This window comes from Chaetomium strumarium (assembly GCF_033439665.1).
Source record: "Chaetomium strumarium strain CBS 333.67 chromosome Unknown B0T15scaffold_6, whole genome shotgun sequence".
Classification (NCBI taxonomy): Eukaryota; Fungi; Ascomycota; class Sordariomycetes; order Sordariales; family Chaetomiaceae; genus Chaetomium; species Chaetomium strumarium.
Genome location: NW_026944434.1, coordinates 2,123,573 through 2,140,170, shown reverse-complemented (window position 1 = coordinate 2,140,170; position 16,598 = coordinate 2,123,573). Strand labels below are relative to the sequence as shown.

The 16,598-nt window shown below is 56.9% G+C and overlaps 5 protein-coding genes across 5 annotated transcripts; 4 read left to right on the top strand and 1 right to left on the bottom strand.

Moving 5' to 3' along the window:
* The first annotated feature begins 275 nt into the window (after positions 1-275).
* B0T15DRAFT_439002 (PXA domain-containing protein) lies at positions 276-4,531 on the top strand. The gene is made up of 2 exons (XM_062865879.1): positions 276-4,149; positions 4,228-4,531. The coding sequence occupies exons 1-2, from the start codon at positions 359-361 to the stop codon at positions 4,283-4,285; spliced, it is 3,849 nt and encodes a 1,282-aa protein (XP_062719233.1). The 5' UTR covers positions 276-358; the 3' UTR covers positions 4,286-4,531.
* A 757-nt stretch (positions 4,532-5,288) lies between these two features.
* Positions 5,289-7,428, top strand: B0T15DRAFT_560493 (uncharacterized protein; the record flags this gene model as incomplete). Its single annotated transcript, XM_062870531.1, has 7 exons — positions 5,289-5,340; positions 5,429-5,557; positions 5,629-5,634; positions 5,713-5,879; positions 6,316-6,392; positions 6,442-6,538; positions 6,590-7,428. 7 exons carry the CDS (start codon positions 5,289-5,291, stop codon positions 7,001-7,003), a joined length of 942 nt encoding a protein of 313 aa, XP_062719232.1. The 3' UTR covers positions 7,004-7,428.
* Positions 7,429-8,397: 969 nt separating this feature from the next.
* Positions 8,398-12,015, top strand: B0T15DRAFT_486862 (P-loop containing nucleoside triphosphate hydrolase protein; the record flags this gene model as incomplete). The annotated part of the gene is made up of 11 exons (XM_062866389.1): positions 8,398-8,452; positions 8,506-8,827; positions 8,897-9,334; positions 9,751-10,084; positions 10,149-10,627; positions 10,682-10,793; positions 10,850-10,942; positions 11,000-11,180; positions 11,230-11,526; positions 11,578-11,665; positions 11,733-12,015. The coding sequence occupies 11 exons, from the start codon at positions 8,398-8,400 to the stop codon at positions 12,013-12,015; spliced, it is 2,682 nt and encodes an 893-aa protein (XP_062719231.1).
* Positions 12,016-12,647: 632 nt separating this feature from the next.
* On the top strand, positions 12,648-13,345 carry B0T15DRAFT_496001 (uncharacterized protein; the record flags this gene model as incomplete). Its single annotated transcript, XM_062867144.1, has 2 exons — positions 12,648-12,913; positions 13,309-13,345. The coding sequence occupies 2 exons, from the start codon at positions 12,648-12,650 to the stop codon at positions 13,343-13,345; spliced, it is 303 nt and encodes a 100-aa protein (XP_062719230.1).
* Positions 13,229-15,548, bottom strand: B0T15DRAFT_275286 (glycoside hydrolase family 47 protein). Its single transcript, XM_062863509.1, has 5 exons — positions 15,239-15,548; positions 15,008-15,180; positions 14,351-14,938; positions 13,763-14,253; positions 13,229-13,656 (listed from the first exon to the last, which is right to left on the bottom strand). The coding sequence occupies exons 1-5, from the start codon at positions 15,457-15,459 to the stop codon at positions 13,540-13,542; spliced, it is 1,590 nt and encodes a 529-aa protein (XP_062719229.1). The 5' UTR covers positions 15,460-15,548; the 3' UTR covers positions 13,229-13,539.
* Positions 15,549-16,598: the final 1,050 nt, after the last annotated feature.

Below are 16,598 nucleotides of genomic sequence, written 5' to 3'. Positions count from 1 at the left end.
GGATATCATTTAGGTAGGTGTAGGAGTTTACATGACGCGCCGCAGGTGAGTTGCATCCATACCGACGGCCACGGAAATATATCCCGAGGATAGCTTCTGCCATAATACAGCATGCACGGCGACGGTGCATGTATAGGTACGGTCTAGTATGTGGAGGAGAGCGACCCTGTGCTGACTGCTGAGGGGGAAAGTAGGGTTAGGGTAATATAGCGAGCTGCTGCTGCAACAAGGATGAAAGCTCCATCCGCGACCATCCGTGACGCGGCGGCCGTTATCTCGATGCGATAACCCGTCATCCGACCAAACGGGCGACGAACATGCGGCGACGACGACAGCTGTCCGCTGTGTGCACCCGACTATGGCCCTGCAAGGGAGAGACATAGCGCTTCTGGGCATCGCGTGCTTTATTGCCTGGGGGTATGCCGTCCATTGGTTCCCCGCGCTGCTCTGGGCCGGCCGCGCCTTCGTTGGCGGTGTGCTGCTGAGCGGAACTGCCCTGCTCGCCCTCGTCGTCCTCACCTCCCGCGGCCCGCACCACCGCAAGCTCAAGGAAACCGCGCGCCCGAGAGCGGCCGCCTTCCTTGCGCCAGATGCATGGAAGACCGAGGTCGCTGCGCTGCGACAGCACCAGACGTACAACAAGCAGTCGCTCTGCCCGGAGTCCCCGAAGGTGTCGGCCGCCCTCGACCAGCTCCTCGACTACATTATCCGCGACTTTATTCGAGTGTGGTACTCAAGCATTAGCAAGAACCCGGTGTTCACCGACGAGGTCGACCGAGCCACAAGATGCGCCCTGCTCCGCGTTCGCGACCGCCTCCAGGGGCTGGACCTCGCCGAGGTGCTGACCACCCGCCTCGTCCCCATCATGACGGCGCACTTCCGCGACTTTGCCGATGCCGAGCGATCCATTAGGGGGCGCAAGCTGAATCGATCGATCACCGAGACGGAGGAGTTGGACCTGGCGATTGCATCAAAATACAAAGAAGGAAAGCTCCATCCCGCTGCGAGTCTTTCGTTTTCAGACACAAAGACGGCCCAGCAAGATTATTTGCGGCAGACAATGTCCAGAATCCTACCGAAGGTCTTACCGGAGAGCCTGCTTGCCTCTCGGGCAGTGACGACCCTTATACGAGAAATCACTGCGTGCGCGGTCATGTTCCCCCTGATGCAGACCCTGTCCGAGCCGGACACCTGGAACCAGTTGATGGAGAATTACGGGCGAACCATGCTCCAGGATCGCTCAACCGTCCGAAGACTCCGTGCCGCGCTGGATCAGCACGCCTCGCCGGTGCCCAAGGCTAGCAAACCTGTAGCGTTCCCGCGCTTGACACCCGCGGACAGCGAGAGGAGGTTTGAGAAGTTCATCAGGGCTATTAGGAAGGTCAACAACCTCTCGGACGCGAGACGCTTCCGCAGCGAAGTTGCCAGTCAGCTCAAGAGGGACTCTCAGCAGGAGAACGTGGACCAGGTTTACCTGCGCCGGCTGGAGATGGGCAAGCGCATGCTGGATCAGAGGGTTCAGCATCTGGCCGCTGGGGGTGGCCGACGAGCGCTCCAAACAAGCACCGAGATTGCTATCCCAGGCGAGTCTCGGCTGGAAAACGCGTCGCTTGCCGATCTGCTGCGGGACCCATCCGCCCTATCGTACTTCATGGAGTATATGGATCGGCAACGGCTGATGCCCTTGGTCCAGTTCTGGCTTGTCGTGGACGGCTTCCGCAACCCGCTCGAAGACGACGGGCCGGAGGGAGAGCAGCTGCCGTTGCAGCTACCCCCCTGGACGGAGTCAGACCGACTTGACCTCGCGCAGATCGATGCCGCGTATCTTAGCCGGCCTGAGCTGAAGGTCCCCGATTCTTCAAAGCGCATCATCCAAGAGTTCCTCAAGGCTGGCAAAAGGGCGACGCCTGAGCAGTACTATAGGGCTCGGAGGGAGATTCTACGAGCGCAGAGCGCAGTCCTGGAGGAGATGCGCCTCAAGCACTTTCAGAATTTCAAGAAGTCGGATCTATTCTTTAAGGCACTAGCTGCTGAAGAGGCATCCAACCGCACGGCGCTCTCGGCTCCCGGCCCCGGACCCGGATTGCCCCTGCCCCGAACCTCTTCATATATTTCGTCCAAACCCAACCCTGTCGCACGTCTCGTCCCGAGACTACACACAGGGCCCATCCACCGGCGATCAGGATCGGCGTCAGATTTAAGAGCCATGAACGCTAACGGCGGTAATGATTTCGAATCCGTGCCCAGACGATCCGTAGATGGATCCCACTCGCCTCCTCTGTTTGACGATGATGATGCAGGGGATGACGCTATGGGCGATTCCATAGCAAGCCTGGAACAGGACACTGGCTCCGCACCCCCAGTGCCTGACACCAAGGTCGTCCAGGCGATGGAAGAGGCTCTCAACAGTATCCTCGAGGAGAGTCGGCCGCCAACAGCGGAAGATCTGAGAGCGTCCTTATTTGGTGACGGCGACGCCGGCAGTAGCATCTTTGCTCCGCCAGAAAATGGGCCGCAGACGGGGGTTTCACCTGCGAGAGCACCAAGGTCGAACAGAGGGTCCGTTGATCTGACCAGATCGAGTGGTAACTCGCTTGAGGTTCCAAAAGCTCTTGACAACCCCCCATCAGGTAGAAGATCTTTCGATGTCGGTCGGCCCGGTGAACTTGGCCGGTCAAGTGGATCGCTGCGCAGCGACAGACCGATAAAGGGGCAAGAGAAGCCCAGCCTGGCTTCGTTGGGCTTGGTGAGCGCGGCGTCACGAATCGGGGTATTCGTTGACGATGACCTATTTGGCGACGAGGATAAATTCCTCTCCGAGGAGCCCTCTGATTCGGATGACGACCGTAATGACGATGATGCGGATGCGGTACACGAGGCAGCCCCCGGTGACCTCGGCCTCGCAGAGGCGATCACAGCTTTGAGTAACGACATTGACAAGCTGGTCGCGCAGGAAGCGGTGGTGGATTCTCTGCTTAGAAAGGCAGAGTTGACGAACAACGCGGCTGAGTTGAGGATTCTGCGCAAGTCGAAGGCAAGTCTACAGAGAGAGCTACGACGCAAGGAGCTACAGCGACAGCAGTACGTCCTCCAAGAGAGCGACAACAGCCTCTACGGACGCTCCACTATCAAGATCAAGTCCATCCAGGTCGGTCGGGACGAGGACGGCAAGGAGTTCGCACTCTATGCGATCGAGGTCTCGCGAAACGCAGGCGAAAGGATGCCCGCCGCTACGTGGAGTGTCACCCGGCGCTACAGCGAGTTTCTCGAGTTGCACCAGAAACTCCGTTCCAGCTACCCTTCTGTGCGGCACTTAGACTTCCCGCGCCGCCGTGTCGTCATGAAGCTGCAAAGCGATTTTCTCCAGAAACGCCGCGCTGCCCTTGAGAATTATCTCAGCCAACTGCTCCTTCTGCCCGATGTCTGCCGCAGCCGTGACCTGCGCGCATTCCTCTCCCAGCGTGTCATCACCGCGGTGCAGGAAGGCGGCACCGACCGTGAGGATAGCAACAAGCAGAAGGACATGATCTCCCGGCTGTACGACTCGGTCGCCGACGGCATGGAAGATATCCTCGGCAGCATCCCCGTGCTCGACCATCTGTCCGTCGCAGGGCAGAACCTGATCAGCCAGCTTGGCACGGGACCCCTGGCTGCCCTTGCGAGCGAGGACGCTGCAGCAGCTGCAACAGGAGGAGGCACAGTGAGCGCGGCCGAGGCCGAAGCCGAGCTCAACGCGTTCGAGAGCAGGGAGCTCGAACCGTTCGTCAAACCCATCTGCGACATCTTCCTCGAGGTCTTCGAGCTCAACCGCGGCAACAACTGGCTGCGTGGCCGCGCCGTCGTCGTCGTCCTGCACCAGCTGCTCGGCGGCACCATCGAGCGCAAGCTGAGGGAGAACGTGAAGGCGCTGGTGCAGGAGGACGCGCTGCTCAAGTACATCGGCCTGTTGAGACAGGCCTTGTGGCCGGATGGCCAGTTCCCCAGGAACAGAACGCCGCGGACGCCCGTGGAGAAGGCTCGTACCCGCACCGAGGCCAGTCTGATGCTGGCCACGCTTCTGCCAGATCTCGCGGGGAGCGTGGTCGGGCGGCTGAATGCGCAGGCTGCGAGTCGCAGGGTGTTTGCCACGTTTAACAATGCGAGGTTAAAGTAGGTCCTTTTCCTACCTTCGATGAGTTCTTCCTAGCCTTGACTGCATTCTGATTGCTAACCTTGGCTACGGTCTAGTACGCACCTGGCGTTTACGCTCTTGGACGAGGTTATTGATATCTTATTCGATGATTAGCTGAAGTTTGGACTTATGACCCTGGCGAACTAAGCATCTAGCGGCTGCATCGCAACGGCGTTCTGTCCTGTTCTGACTTTTGACCTGGGCTAGTTGAAGGGGTTTCTACGCGTTTGCATTGTTGGCGTTGGGAAGCGATCATGCATATTATGACGGATGCTTAATGTTGTATGTATTGTATTGTACAATATACCAAGTCGTAGTATTATAGTTGATGGTGAGACGCTCTGTACGAAAGGTTTCCTCAACCACGCACCGGTTGCCAGACACGCAGAACCAGACATCCTCCCGAGACTCTGGATCCGAGTGATAGGGATCCTTGGCTCTAGCTGGTACCCATAAACCCACGCCCCTACCGATACGTGGCCCAACAGGAGTAGCGTTTTATAGTAACCATCGTATTGAAGATCTTGGAGATGACGGGCCCTTCAACAGCCTGGAGCCTATGGAAACATAACCAGCACGGCCGAGAGACAGCTCCTGTGTTGACTGCAGTGGTGTGCAGTAGCAGCTCGGGTTTTGCTGCTGGCGTGCATTGATGGGGCAGGCTGAATCTGCCCCCTCATTCGTCGAAATGGAAAAGATCGGCGATCTTGGCGCAGAGGTGCAGAGTCCCGCCGTCCACATTTCCAGGTTCTTCTGCATCCTAGCCGAACCGACTTGCTTCGCGCCAAATTTCCAGCTTAGGTGCCTCTTCTTTTGATCACCACTGTTCTCGCTGTTCGCAGCATCAAACTCGAGTCCCGGTCGTCTGTGCACCATAAAACCGGAATTGGGGTTTCGGCACGCCCTTTCCGACGCCCTCCCACAGTGTAACCGATTCGCGCTTCGACCTGGTCGAGCACGCTCGTAGTTAAGGTAGCTGCGAGCCTCGTCCTAGAATCGATTTGCGCTGCGAAACCCCACCCACTGGACTTCGCAGCCCCGACCGCGTTCGCAGGCCTTCCTCCATTCTTCCCATTCAAACCATCAACACCAGTGCAACGGAACATCATCTGGCGCAATGACCGAGGTTTCGTCGACCCGCCTGTACCTGGGCAACCTGCCCCGGCATGGTAAGTTTGTGCCCGCAACGCGACGGTTCTGTCGAACTCGAGGCGACCGCCTTCGCACTCGCAACAGCGATACTGACACAGGCCCCAGCTACCAAGGCCGATGTCGAGGCTCACTTCGCGACCCATGGCACCGGTGAGATTACCGAGATCAAGCTCATGAATGGTTTCGGTTTCATCGAATACAAGGATGCCATGGACGCCCGGGATGTCGTTCCAGGTAAGCCTCCGTCATCCATGCGCTGCATGTGTGCGACTCGATCAATTGCTGACCGCACCTGTTGTCTCTAGCTTTCCGTATGTTGAGGACCCGTATTCTCTGGACTCCCGATCATGATCCCCTCCTTCGCTCTCCTGGCTAACGGCATGCGCAAGACGGATCCGACTTCATGGGTGAACGTCTTACTGTCCAGTTCGCCCGCGGCACGCGACATCGCGAACAAGGCAGTGGATACAACCACGACCGCGGCAGCGCTCCCCGGCCTCGCCGCACTCCGCACCGCATGCAGATCACTGGACTTCCCAATGATACCAGCTGGCAGGTCTGTTAAAGCTCTCCCACTTCGTTTTCCATGGACACACTTTTGGAGATACACCTTCCTGAGGCTCTTGGAACAGGCCATATCCTTGGCCCGCAAGGACTGACCCGTCCTCCCTCCCTGGCTTTGGTCAACCGGTCTGGACTTCACTCCTCTTCCCTGCAAAGGTCATGTCTGGGGGTAGCCGGCTTCCTGGTCGGCGCATGCTTGGCCAGCGCTCTGATTTCTCCGCTGTGTTCGGCACTGGCCAACGTCCCCGTCTCTCGTCGTTTCCTGGTTTTGTTGACGGTGCGGTGTTTTGGGCTCGCGGAGGGACTTTCTTCCTGTTATGTTCCCAATCCTCCGGCACCCTGGCTTCGCTGGACTTAAGCTGGTTCCTCGCACGGGATATCGCCGACGCCGACTCCGGGATCTCGACTTACATGGACTCTGGCTCTAGGATCTCAAAGATTTTGCCCGACAGTCTGGCCTTGATGTCGTCTATTCGGAGACCAACCGAAATGGCGGCAATGAAGGGTACGTTGTGCCGTCCAGTACGCTTGAGTCCTGCTGACCCCCATCCCAGCTTTGTCGAGTTTGAAACTGCTGCCGATCTGAGAACTGCGGTCGAGAAGCTGGACGGTCGCGAGTTCAAGAACTCCCGTGTGACCTGTGTCGCCAATGTAGGGTTATCCAACGCTGAGATCCGTTTTATTGGCTAATTCTCTAAACAGACTCAGCCTGATATTCCCAGGATTGATCGGGCCCGCTCGCGTTCTCCGCGTCGCCCGTATCCGCCCCCCATCGATGACTATGACCGCCGCGGCCCTCCTCGTGGATATAGCCCACGGAGGGATGGTTACCGGGATGGTTACCGTGAGCGAACCCCACCCCCTCGTCGGGACTATTATGATGACAGGAGGGGAGGCTACCGTTCTCCGCCCCCGCGCCGTCCGCCTATCGATGACTACCCGCCTCCGCGTGGGCGCTACGATGACCCCTACCGCGGCCCCCGGGACTATCCCCCTGATCCGTACATGAATGGGCGCGCCCCGTACCACGACCGTCGTCCTCCCCCGCCGGACTTCCCGCCGCGTGACCCGTACGCGAGGGAGCCGTATCCTCGCGACTACGACCGTCGCTACTAAGGAGCTGGGGCAGTAGTCATTAGGCGGCGATGTGCGAGTTGGTGATGAGTTTTGTATGGATCTATCACGAATGGTTATTTTTCTCATTGCCCTGGATTGTTCCAGAAATTAGTCAGGAGCTTACATCCCGGGTGTTTTCCGTTTCTCTTTTGTCTCGTTCTCTTCTTCCGTTTCCTTTCTCTCTTTCCACCTCTCGGTGTCTGGCGCCTCATTGCTAGGGAGGAATGCAGCCATTGCCACGGTTCCGTCCTCCCAGCCTCGGTTTGGCGCTGCGCATTGAGCGGGTAGGCTGGTAGGCTTGGGACGGTCTATGTATGATGAAGTGATCAGAGACCAGATTGGCTCCTGATCACTGGTTCACGCCGTGTATCACAATGTTGAATGAGTACCGACTTATCACGCAGTTATCTGCCATGCATCCCGTGACCCCCCCCTGGCGGTGTCCCTGCCGCTTTCGTGAGATGGGAGAGCTATATGCGGCCATCTCTACCGCGCCTGCAAACGAGCCATATAGTGTAAGTTAGAGCCAAGGTGATGTCTCAGTATTTGCGATTGCTGGAAAGGCATCGGGCCCGCAGAGTTCGTCCTACGAGCGCCGGCCGTCTGTACCCGCCTCTCTTACATCGTCCGTATGAACCTGCCAGTCGGGAGGCCCCAGTACATACGACCATACCTGGTAGATAATACGGCATCCCGTCCGCTCTGCCATCGTCAAGCTACCAAGGGCCGAATCAGTACTCAGGTCGGTGACGACTGGGGAATCCTCGGTGTTGTATGTTTTTGCTGTTATTTTGCTGTATCGCCAAATCTTGGCGGATGTTCAGGACAATGAGAGCTGGAAGCTTTTATGCATACATGTAGAACTGTCGGCAGCGCAGTCTAGTGCACATATCACTAGGGCCCTGACAGGTTCCGATCTGGGCCTCCTTCAAAGAGGAAGCCGATTGTTGCTCGGCTTGTCGGAAATATCGGAGGTGATTGTACTGATTTCAAATCCACGCGCCGGCGGGGAGTTGCGGGCTGGCCCGCAGCAGGATGAGCAGGGGTTTGGGCGATTACACAAGCAAACCGACGAGAGGCCTGCTTACCAAACCGCAACTACAAGAAGGGGAGAGACGGAGCAATTGCGCGATAGCCGCCGGCAGCTGCAAGTCATCATGCTGGGTATACGAGGAAGGTGTCGATTGGCGGGGCTTATAAAAGGCCGCGCTGCTCCCCAACCTGCCCTCGTCCGAGGCCTTCATTGTTCTCTTAACTTTCGAACCCACAGTGACGTCTTGCCCCTGACCGACATCCGGAAAGCTGCCTCTTCCTATTCCTGCGCTCCCACTGAACGATTACAGTTGAGAACCCTTTCCACAACTAAGCATAACCTCCAAAGCAATTCGGACAACATGGCGGAACCCACTGGCCTCATCGCCAAATCTGGCATTGAGCTCCTTACCTTTGGTGAATAAGTACGACCATGAACCCAGGTTGACCCCTTACTTACACCACGTCAGGAACCCCCAATGGCCACAAGATCTCTATCCTCCTCGAGGAGCTTAAAGAAGCTTACGGCAAGGAGTACACGGTGCAGTCCGTCAACATCGGGAAGAACACCCAAAAGGAGCCTTGGTACACGGCACTGAATCCCAACGGCCGCATCCCGACCATCATCGACCACGACCGGGGCGGCTTCGCCGTCTTCGAAGGGCTCGCCATCCTAACCTACCTCGCCCGCCACTACGACCCTGAGCACAAGTTCAGCTTCCCCGTCGACTCAGACGATTATTCGGTCGCCGAGCAATGGATGTCGTGGCAGCATGGTGGGTTGGGCCCTATGTAAGTCTCTCCCACCGCCGCCGCCACCACCACTATGGACGATACTGATGAGAGAACTGGGTCGAAAAGGCAAGGGCAAGCATTCCATTTCCTCACTGCCTCTGAAAAGATCCCCTACGGAATCAAGCGCTACGTCGGCGAGACGGAGCGGCTGTACGGCATTCTGAACGCCCGCCTGGCCGACCGCGACTATGTCGCTGGCCCGGGTAGGGGGAAATACAGCATTGCCGACTTGAGTCTGATCGGATGGGTCAACGTCAGCGAGATCATTGGGATTGACCTGGCGGGCCAATTCCCCAACGTCAAGGCGTGGCTCGAGAGGTTGCTCGCGCGGCCGGCGGTACAGAGGGGGCTGACAGTTCCCGGCGGCGAGCCAGGCAGGTGGTCGCATGTGAACGTTGAGCGCGCCCTGAAAGGGGAAGCGGGCACCGAGGATCTGCTGAAGATGTATGAGCAGAACAAGAAATTGGTGGCTGACGCGAAGGAGAAGTATGGGTATAAGTATGCGTCGCCGTGAGGAGTTGGGACTGTTGATGTATGTATCTCTTGTCATGAACTGAGCTGTCTAGAGACTTCCACCAGAGAAGGATTTCACGCAAATGAGAGACGGCCTCCAGCATACGTAAGCGTACTAGAGTAGATTCTGCCTTGATATTGGAGAGGAAGCGAGACCCGACACCATCCGGACTTGCATAATACCACTCGTGAAGATGAAAGAGACACCTGATGAGGGGAGAGCCAAGCCGCTGCCGATTAAGCTCGTGGAGAATGTGGGGTCTGAAGCTTCGGTGCCAAGCCATCGCGCATGGCTATGTGGAGCAGCCTTATCTTATCTCCAGGATAGTCCCAAATTTTTCGAAGTCCATGGTCCCTCTGGCGGACAGAGAGACCGGGACCTGGCCTTCCGTGATCCAACGACGCAGCGGAAGCCCGAACTCGATCCCAGCAGCCACCATGAAGCGCAAACTGGACAGCAACGATGAGCCCACGGGCGTCCCGCCAGAAAACGAAACCAAGCCTAGCCAACCGGAGAAGCAACCAGCAGAAGCTGAACCCTCCTTCGCCGAGCTCGGTCTCGACCCACGCCTGGTGCAGGCTGTCGCAAAGCAGAGCTTCGAGAAGCCGACCCTCGTACAGCGCAAGGCCATTCCGCTAGCCCTTCAAGGACAGGATGTGCTTTGCAAAGCCAAGACCGGTTCCGGAAAGACGGCTGCTTACGTCCTGCCTCTGCTGTCTGGCATCTTGAAGCGCAAGAGCGTACGTGCTGAATTCTCTCTTACCCAGCCAGCCGCATCGAGCCCTGAGAACTGACCCATTGAAGACCGACTCTGCCCCCTTCACTGCCGGCCTGATCCTTGTGCCGACCCGCGAGCTCGCCGACCAAGTCTTCAAAGCCATCGAGCAGTTCTCGGCCTTCTGCACCAAGGACATCCACGCCGCGAAGCTGACCGAGAACGTGTCCGACGCCGTACAACGCTCCCTACTCGCCAACACTCCGGATATTGTCGTGTCAACGCCCGCCCGCGCATGGCACAGCGTCAACTCGTCGGCGCTCTCGCTCAGCAAGCTGCAGTACCTGGTACTCGACGAGGCCGACTTGGTGTTGTCGTATGGCTACGACGAGGATATGGAGAATATTTCGCGATCGCTGCCCAAGGGCGTGCAGACCATCATGATGAGTGCGACGCTGTCGGCCGAGCTGGATACGCTGAAGGGGATATTCTGCCGGAATCCGACGCTGCTGGATCTGAAAGAGGAGTTTGGGGCGGAGGATGAGAAGCTCACGCAATTCTACGTCAAGTATGCGGTGTGCCCTTTGCGCTGTGAGTGTGGCACGTAGCTGACAGGTGTTAGATGCGGCGAGGATGACAAGTGGTTGATCTCATACCTCATATTCAAGCTACAGCTGATCAAGGGCCCTTGTCTGATATTCGTTGCTGACATTGATCGATCCTATCGGTTAAAGGTACGCAATGAGCGTTGCACGTCCCTGACCTGGGCGCCTGCTGACAGTTCCGCCAGCTCTATTTTGAACAATTCGGCATCAGGAGCTGCGTCTTGAACTCGGAGCTCCCCATCAATACGCGGATCAAGATTATCGAGGAATTCAACCGGGTATGTCAGGCGACATTTTGGGTATAGGGGAAGAACTGAGTGCTAACGCACCGGCAGGGCATCTACGACATCATCATCGCGTCAGACGAGAAGAGCGAATTATTCGGAGATGAAGCTGCTGGTGACGAAGCGGGAAAGAAGGAGTCCAAGGAGTCCAAGAAGGAAGGGGAAGAGAGCGCCGAGAAGCCAAAGAAGAAACGGAAACACAAAAAGGACGAGGAATACGGAGTATCACGAGGTACGCAAGACAGTTTGGCTATGGCAGAAAGCGCTCTAACTGGATACAGGAATTGACTTCAAGAACGTCGCCGCGGTTGTCAACTTCGACATGCCTACATCCGCCAAATCATATACCCACAGGATCGGCCGAACTGCCAGGGCTGGGCGCGCAGGCATTGCCCTTTCCTTCGTTATTGCCAAGGAACTGTATGGCAAACACAAACCAACATCCATAAAGAGCTGCGAAAACGATGAAAAGGTGCTCGCCAAGATTATGAGGCAACAGGCGAAGATAAACAGGAAGCTTGAGCCATATAACTTCAACAAGTCGCAGATGGAGGCCTTTAGATACCGCATGAACGACGGTGAGTGGCAGTATGAATCTATTACATCTCTGTTGATCTAACTTGGTGAAGCACTTCGCGCCGTCACCAAGGTGGCTATCCGAGAGGCGAGGACAAGAGAGCTGAGACAGGAGCTGCTGAGGAGCGAGACATTAAAGCGGTGAGTACTTCCATTGTCTTCGCGTGTGGGAGTCTCGCCTAGCAGCATCCTAACTTCCGTCCTGCAGATATTTCGAGGAGAATCCCACAGAACTCGCCCACCTGAGGCACGATGGGGAGCTCGGGCGAACAACAAGACAGCTACCTCACCTGAAACATGTGCCGGATTACCTGCTGCCAACAGAAGGGAAGAAGGCGTTGGCGTCGCAGCAAGTTGGCTTTGTGCCATTCAAGAAGGAAGGGGGCAAGGATAGGAGACACAGGAAAGGCAAGGCAAAGGGCCGGTCGTTTAAGGTTGGGGGGAAAAAGGACCCGCTCAAAACATTCAAGGTCCGGCGGAAGGCTAAGTGACGCGGGCCATGGTTGTAAGGTTTGTTTTTCCCGTTCCCATAGCGCCTTTGGTTGGCAGAAGAGCATAATGCAGACGCAGTTGCCGCGCTGCTGCCACCAGACTTCGTTGCAAATGCCTGTGATCCATACAGTATGATGCTTCAAGGGGTGAGGATAGACGTCGGTGGTGAGCTCGATATATATTGATGGAAAGGCACCATCCAGCGCGCCTAGCTCGTTCACAGATCTAAGTTACGAGCTCGAGTTCTGAGGCTATACTGCGTCATGTACGCAATAATAGTCATACCTAGTGCTTTAGGGGGATGAGTTTGCCATTGCAAGGAGAAAAGGGTGCCGTTGCCCTGCCGTCCGCCTCGGGATGTCTACAGGAGCAAGCCGTCCCCGCCGTACCGCACGGCTTGCGGCGGCACGAGAGGGCCGAGCTGCCAAGTTTTCAAGTACGCCCAAGTCCGACTCCGCCACCTTCTCTCGCCACCTCGACTACGTATCTGCCCCTGCAAAGCGAGAGAGGTATAAAACCGGCTAGGGAATCTAGTACGCACCATCATTGAAGTCTGAGAAACGTAAACAAGCAGACACCCATTCACTACATCATTTGCTCTCCCTTTTTGCACAAGACATCAACGCTCACAATGCCCGACCAGCAAACCCCAACCATCCCCGCCACCGTCACCGTCACCGCCACCTCCCAGCCAGTCATCACCACCACCCAGCAACAGTCCCAGCATCATATAGAGGAATCCAGCAACTCGGGGACGGCGGCGTCGTCCCGCCCGACAGGCGCCGGGGTCAACACGGGTGCTGGGACCACCAGGGAAAAGACGGAGGCCGAGCTGGAGGCGGACAGGCGCTATGAGGAGGCCATGGAGGACGAATATGCTAAGCGCGAGGGTGGTGCGTGAGTTTGATTATTGCGGGATTGGGGATTGCGGATGCGAGGTCGCTGGCTCCGGAATGTCGGGTCGGGTTAGCACTCAATACCTAGGTACCTTACCTTACCTAGGCAGTGGGGTTGTTGTTGTTGTGTGAACTGCCACATTAAGGTTCTGGTTTGCATGCCAAGTCAACGATATGATCCTGCGTTCCCGCAGGTCTATTCGGAGGCTTGAGTCAGCGATGAATTGATGATCGGCTTTTGGGACTCTTCATGGTCAACTTTGGAAGGAAGCCGACGTTTGAGCCGTGTCAGTGATACGAGGATAACATAGCCCCTTGGTTCTTCCAGTGAAGCATTCCTCTCAAATCCGCATCACGTCTATATGAGTAGTGTTCGATGAACACGGCTACACATAGTGGCAATGAGTTGCAGCAGCACATGGTCGGCGACTGAAAACGTCAGGTGGATGCACAGGACAGAAGGTGCTGTTCGTCCAAGACCTTGTCGGAGACCCAGTTTAGTTTGGACGATGCCTATCCAACCGCAAATATGCGGCTGTCAATGATCCAAGGACATTAGTTACTAAGGCATTGTGAATACCCTTTACCACTACTCCGTCGGTAGATACCCGCCGCCCTGCCCGCCGCTCACGCGGACCTCTTTCTCCTGTACGTCTCCCTTCCTCCCGCAATCCGAACCGGGTGCGCCTCGGTATTGAACACGAATTCATTCGTATGGTCGGCCTTGACCTGCCAGGGCGCGTCCTACAAACCCCATAATCGGTCAGCATATCTCGCTTGCTTCCAGTAACATGCATCCTTCCCGGGGAATACCTCGTCACGGGAAAAGCAAGAGTAAACAGATACTCACCTCGGCATGAATCAGATAGCTATACTTCAACACCTCCGCAAACCAGAAACTCTCCTGGAAATCAGTAAACCCACCCCCATCGGGCTTATTCACATCGTTGATACTCGAGTACCCACTGCCGACGCGACACGTCTTATTGATCGCCTGGAACGCCTCCCACGCCCAGTCCTGGTACTTGGCATCGCCAGTGGCGCGGTAGGCGTAGTAATAGCTCTCGATGACCTCCGGGCGCAGGACGTAGCCGCCGTTGTTGATCCAGAAGCCCGACGCGTTATAGAAGGCGGCCTGGTCGGCGGGCGGCGGCCGGTTGTTGCTGGCGTTGAGCGGGTGGTTGGCGTCCTGCCACGAGAAGACCTCGGGCCCGATCCCCGTCGCCGTGGACGTGTATGTCTCGTGGCACCCGTCGACGAGCGCCAGGCCAAACTGCGTGTAGGCGGGCTCGTCGAGCGTCAGGCCGCCTAGGATGAAATTGCCGCCGTCGAAGCAGGCCACTGGTGCGGGAAGGTGGGTGGTTGTTAGCATATCATCTTCATAAGCCGAAGGGAACGGAACGGAACGGAAGGAAGGGGAAGAGAGCGGGGGCCATACGATGCTGAGAGACGAAGCGCAGCGTCGTGTTCGACCACATGGCGAGGAAGGTGAGATCGGGCCGGGTGGTCGGGTGCGAGACGAGATACTTGATGGACGAGTCGGCCGCGGCGATCCACCGGTCGCGGTACGTGGCGAAGCGCTCCGGGTCGTAGAGATACATCTTGATGAGATACTCGTAGAAGCTGTCGGTGCCGCCGCCCCAGCCGCCACTGCCGTCCACGAACTGCCCGTCCGAGAGCCGGACGTTGGTGCCCAACAGACCCGGGAACGGTTCTCCGAGCGCCGGGGAGGGGCTTAAGAGGTACGACTCGCCCTTCTGGGCCAGCTCCGCGTACTCCGGGTCGTTGGTCAGGTCGCTCAGGCGCGTCCATTCGAGCACCAGCGTGCCGATGGTGGCAATGCCGTTTGTGCTGGAGCCTCCCTTGCGCGGCGGGTTGAAGTAGAGGCTGTTGTCCGGGACGCCGCTGGGCGTGTCGAAGGCCACTTTCAGGTTGTCGGCCAGTCGCTTTGCTTGCGTGAGGATGGCATCCACGTTGTCCGAATAGCTGGTATGCCCATCAAGGGGCCCTGTAATGAGGTCGTACGCTGTTTGACAAGTGTTAGACGGGACTCTCTCCTATAATATTATTTCATGCTGTGGCATCTGCAGCTTACCGGACACGAGGCCGCCAAGATATCGGATGGTGGTCTCAAACAGCGATACCTCATCCGTGGTACTGTCGAAGTTGATCTGCGGGATGTACTCCAGGATCTGGTTTACGACGTCCCAGTTCTCCATAACCAGAGCCGTACTGAATGCGTCGACAGCGCTCGCCCCCCATGCGTTCCTGGGACCAGAGTTAGTCAGGACTCAGACATCGTCATGACAATGACGTAGAGACACACCTGTCATCCGCATAGCCGTTTGTGACAGGCCTCAAGGAGTCGTGGGGGAAGGCGTATTTATAGTACCCATCCCACGAGACCTGGAAAGCCTCCTTCACCGCACCGGCACGCTGCTGGTTGACGGCGTACCGGTGCTGCCGGGCCCTGGATGGAGCCGCGTCGGTGACATGGCCTGTAAGTGCGAGCAGGAGAGCTGCCCTGCCAAGAGAGAGGGAGCGCATGGTTGGTGGTAGCGAACGGTATCCCGGCGCAAGCCAGGAAATAAACAGGCACCTAAAGCCACTAGTGCCTCAGTGATAGGGATGCTGTTCGCAGAGAAGTGTGGGGGGAACGAGTGTGGATAAATACTCGAGTGAAATCCTTGTTCACCGGGAGCCTGAATACCTTAGACATAAAACGATCAACGTCGGGGCGACACTGCGGCGGCTGCGCCCGGGTTCGGCCTCCTTGACCATGCCGTCCATGCCATGCTGCAGCGGCAGGTTGCACTGCACCTTGCAAGTGCGAGTGGGCCAGGGAGATCACAGAACGCGGTATCCTCGTTGATGTGATTGTGCGGTATCATTTCTGCGAGGGAAGGAGACACAGGCACGACTTCTGAGCCATGACCGACAGGCACGAGGCATCCATGGTCCACAATAGCTTAAGAGCTATGGTGTGCCGATCCTCTTGTCGCGATGGCACACGTCCTCGCCGAACAAACCCCTGTGAAGACGGAGCCATGGCGTGATTGGTCAGATCCCCATATACCTGCCTAAAGTGGTAGGCGCTTGGATCACACTCTTGGTGGTTGTGACCAAGATTCACTGTGATCCAAGGTTACGATGCCGGATCCTCTGGCTTCACGCAACGATCATGTGCTCTTCTCCGACTGGGTGATGAACTTTCTTAAAATTCATAGAGACGTTGTGGAGTTGAAGCTTTCAATTTAAGGCGGAAGCTGTCGCACTGCCTGGCAGCAGACAAGGCAGTCGTGGTGAGTGGCCAGAGGCGCAAAGTGCGAGAAGATCCCAATACCACCAATTTTTGGCTCATGTTCCGGACACTGAACCGTCAGCATAAGGTAACCCGGAAACGGCCTCAACATCGGTGCCAGCGGTCTCAAAGGATAAGTTTCCTGGAAAAGGTTTGACCGTTGGCTTGCCGTACAAACTCTGGGGTTGCAAATGTTACTGTTACATACAATGTCTCTCCCAGTCTGGCAGGAGACCGTGTTATTGCTCCTGGACGCGGGGAAGGTAGCATGGTGTAAACAAGTCGCTCTTCTCTCCGGTAAGCCGCGTCCTCGGTGACCCATCGTAATAAATGCATGAAAGCAGGCAATATTTAACGTATGCTGCAGATTTGTGCAACGTTGAAG

What these genes read in the sequence shown, in the direction of transcription:
- B0T15DRAFT_439002 (XM_062865879.1), top strand. Translation starts at nt 359, where the DNA reads ATGGCCCTGCAAGGGAGAGACATAGCGCTTCTGGGCATCGCGTGCTTT. An exon ending in TTTAACAATGCGAGGTTAAA is followed by an intron (nt 4,150 to 4,227) that starts GTAGGTCCTTTT and finishes GCTACGGTCTAG; the next exon opens with TACGCACCTGGCGTTTACGC.
- B0T15DRAFT_275286 (XM_062863509.1), bottom strand. Translation starts at nt 15,459, where the DNA reads ATGCGCTCCCTCTCTCTTGGCAGGGCAGCTCTCCTGCTCGCACTTACA. An exon ending in TCTTGGCGGCCTCGTGTCCG is followed by an intron (nt 14,939 to 15,007) that starts GTAAGCTGCAGA and finishes CTTGTCAAACAG; the next exon opens with CGTACGACCTCATTACAGGG. An exon ending in GCTATCTGATTCATGCCGAG is followed by an intron (nt 13,657 to 13,762) that starts GTGAGTATCTGT and finishes TGGGGTTTGTAG; the next exon opens with GACGCGCCCTGGCAGGTCAA.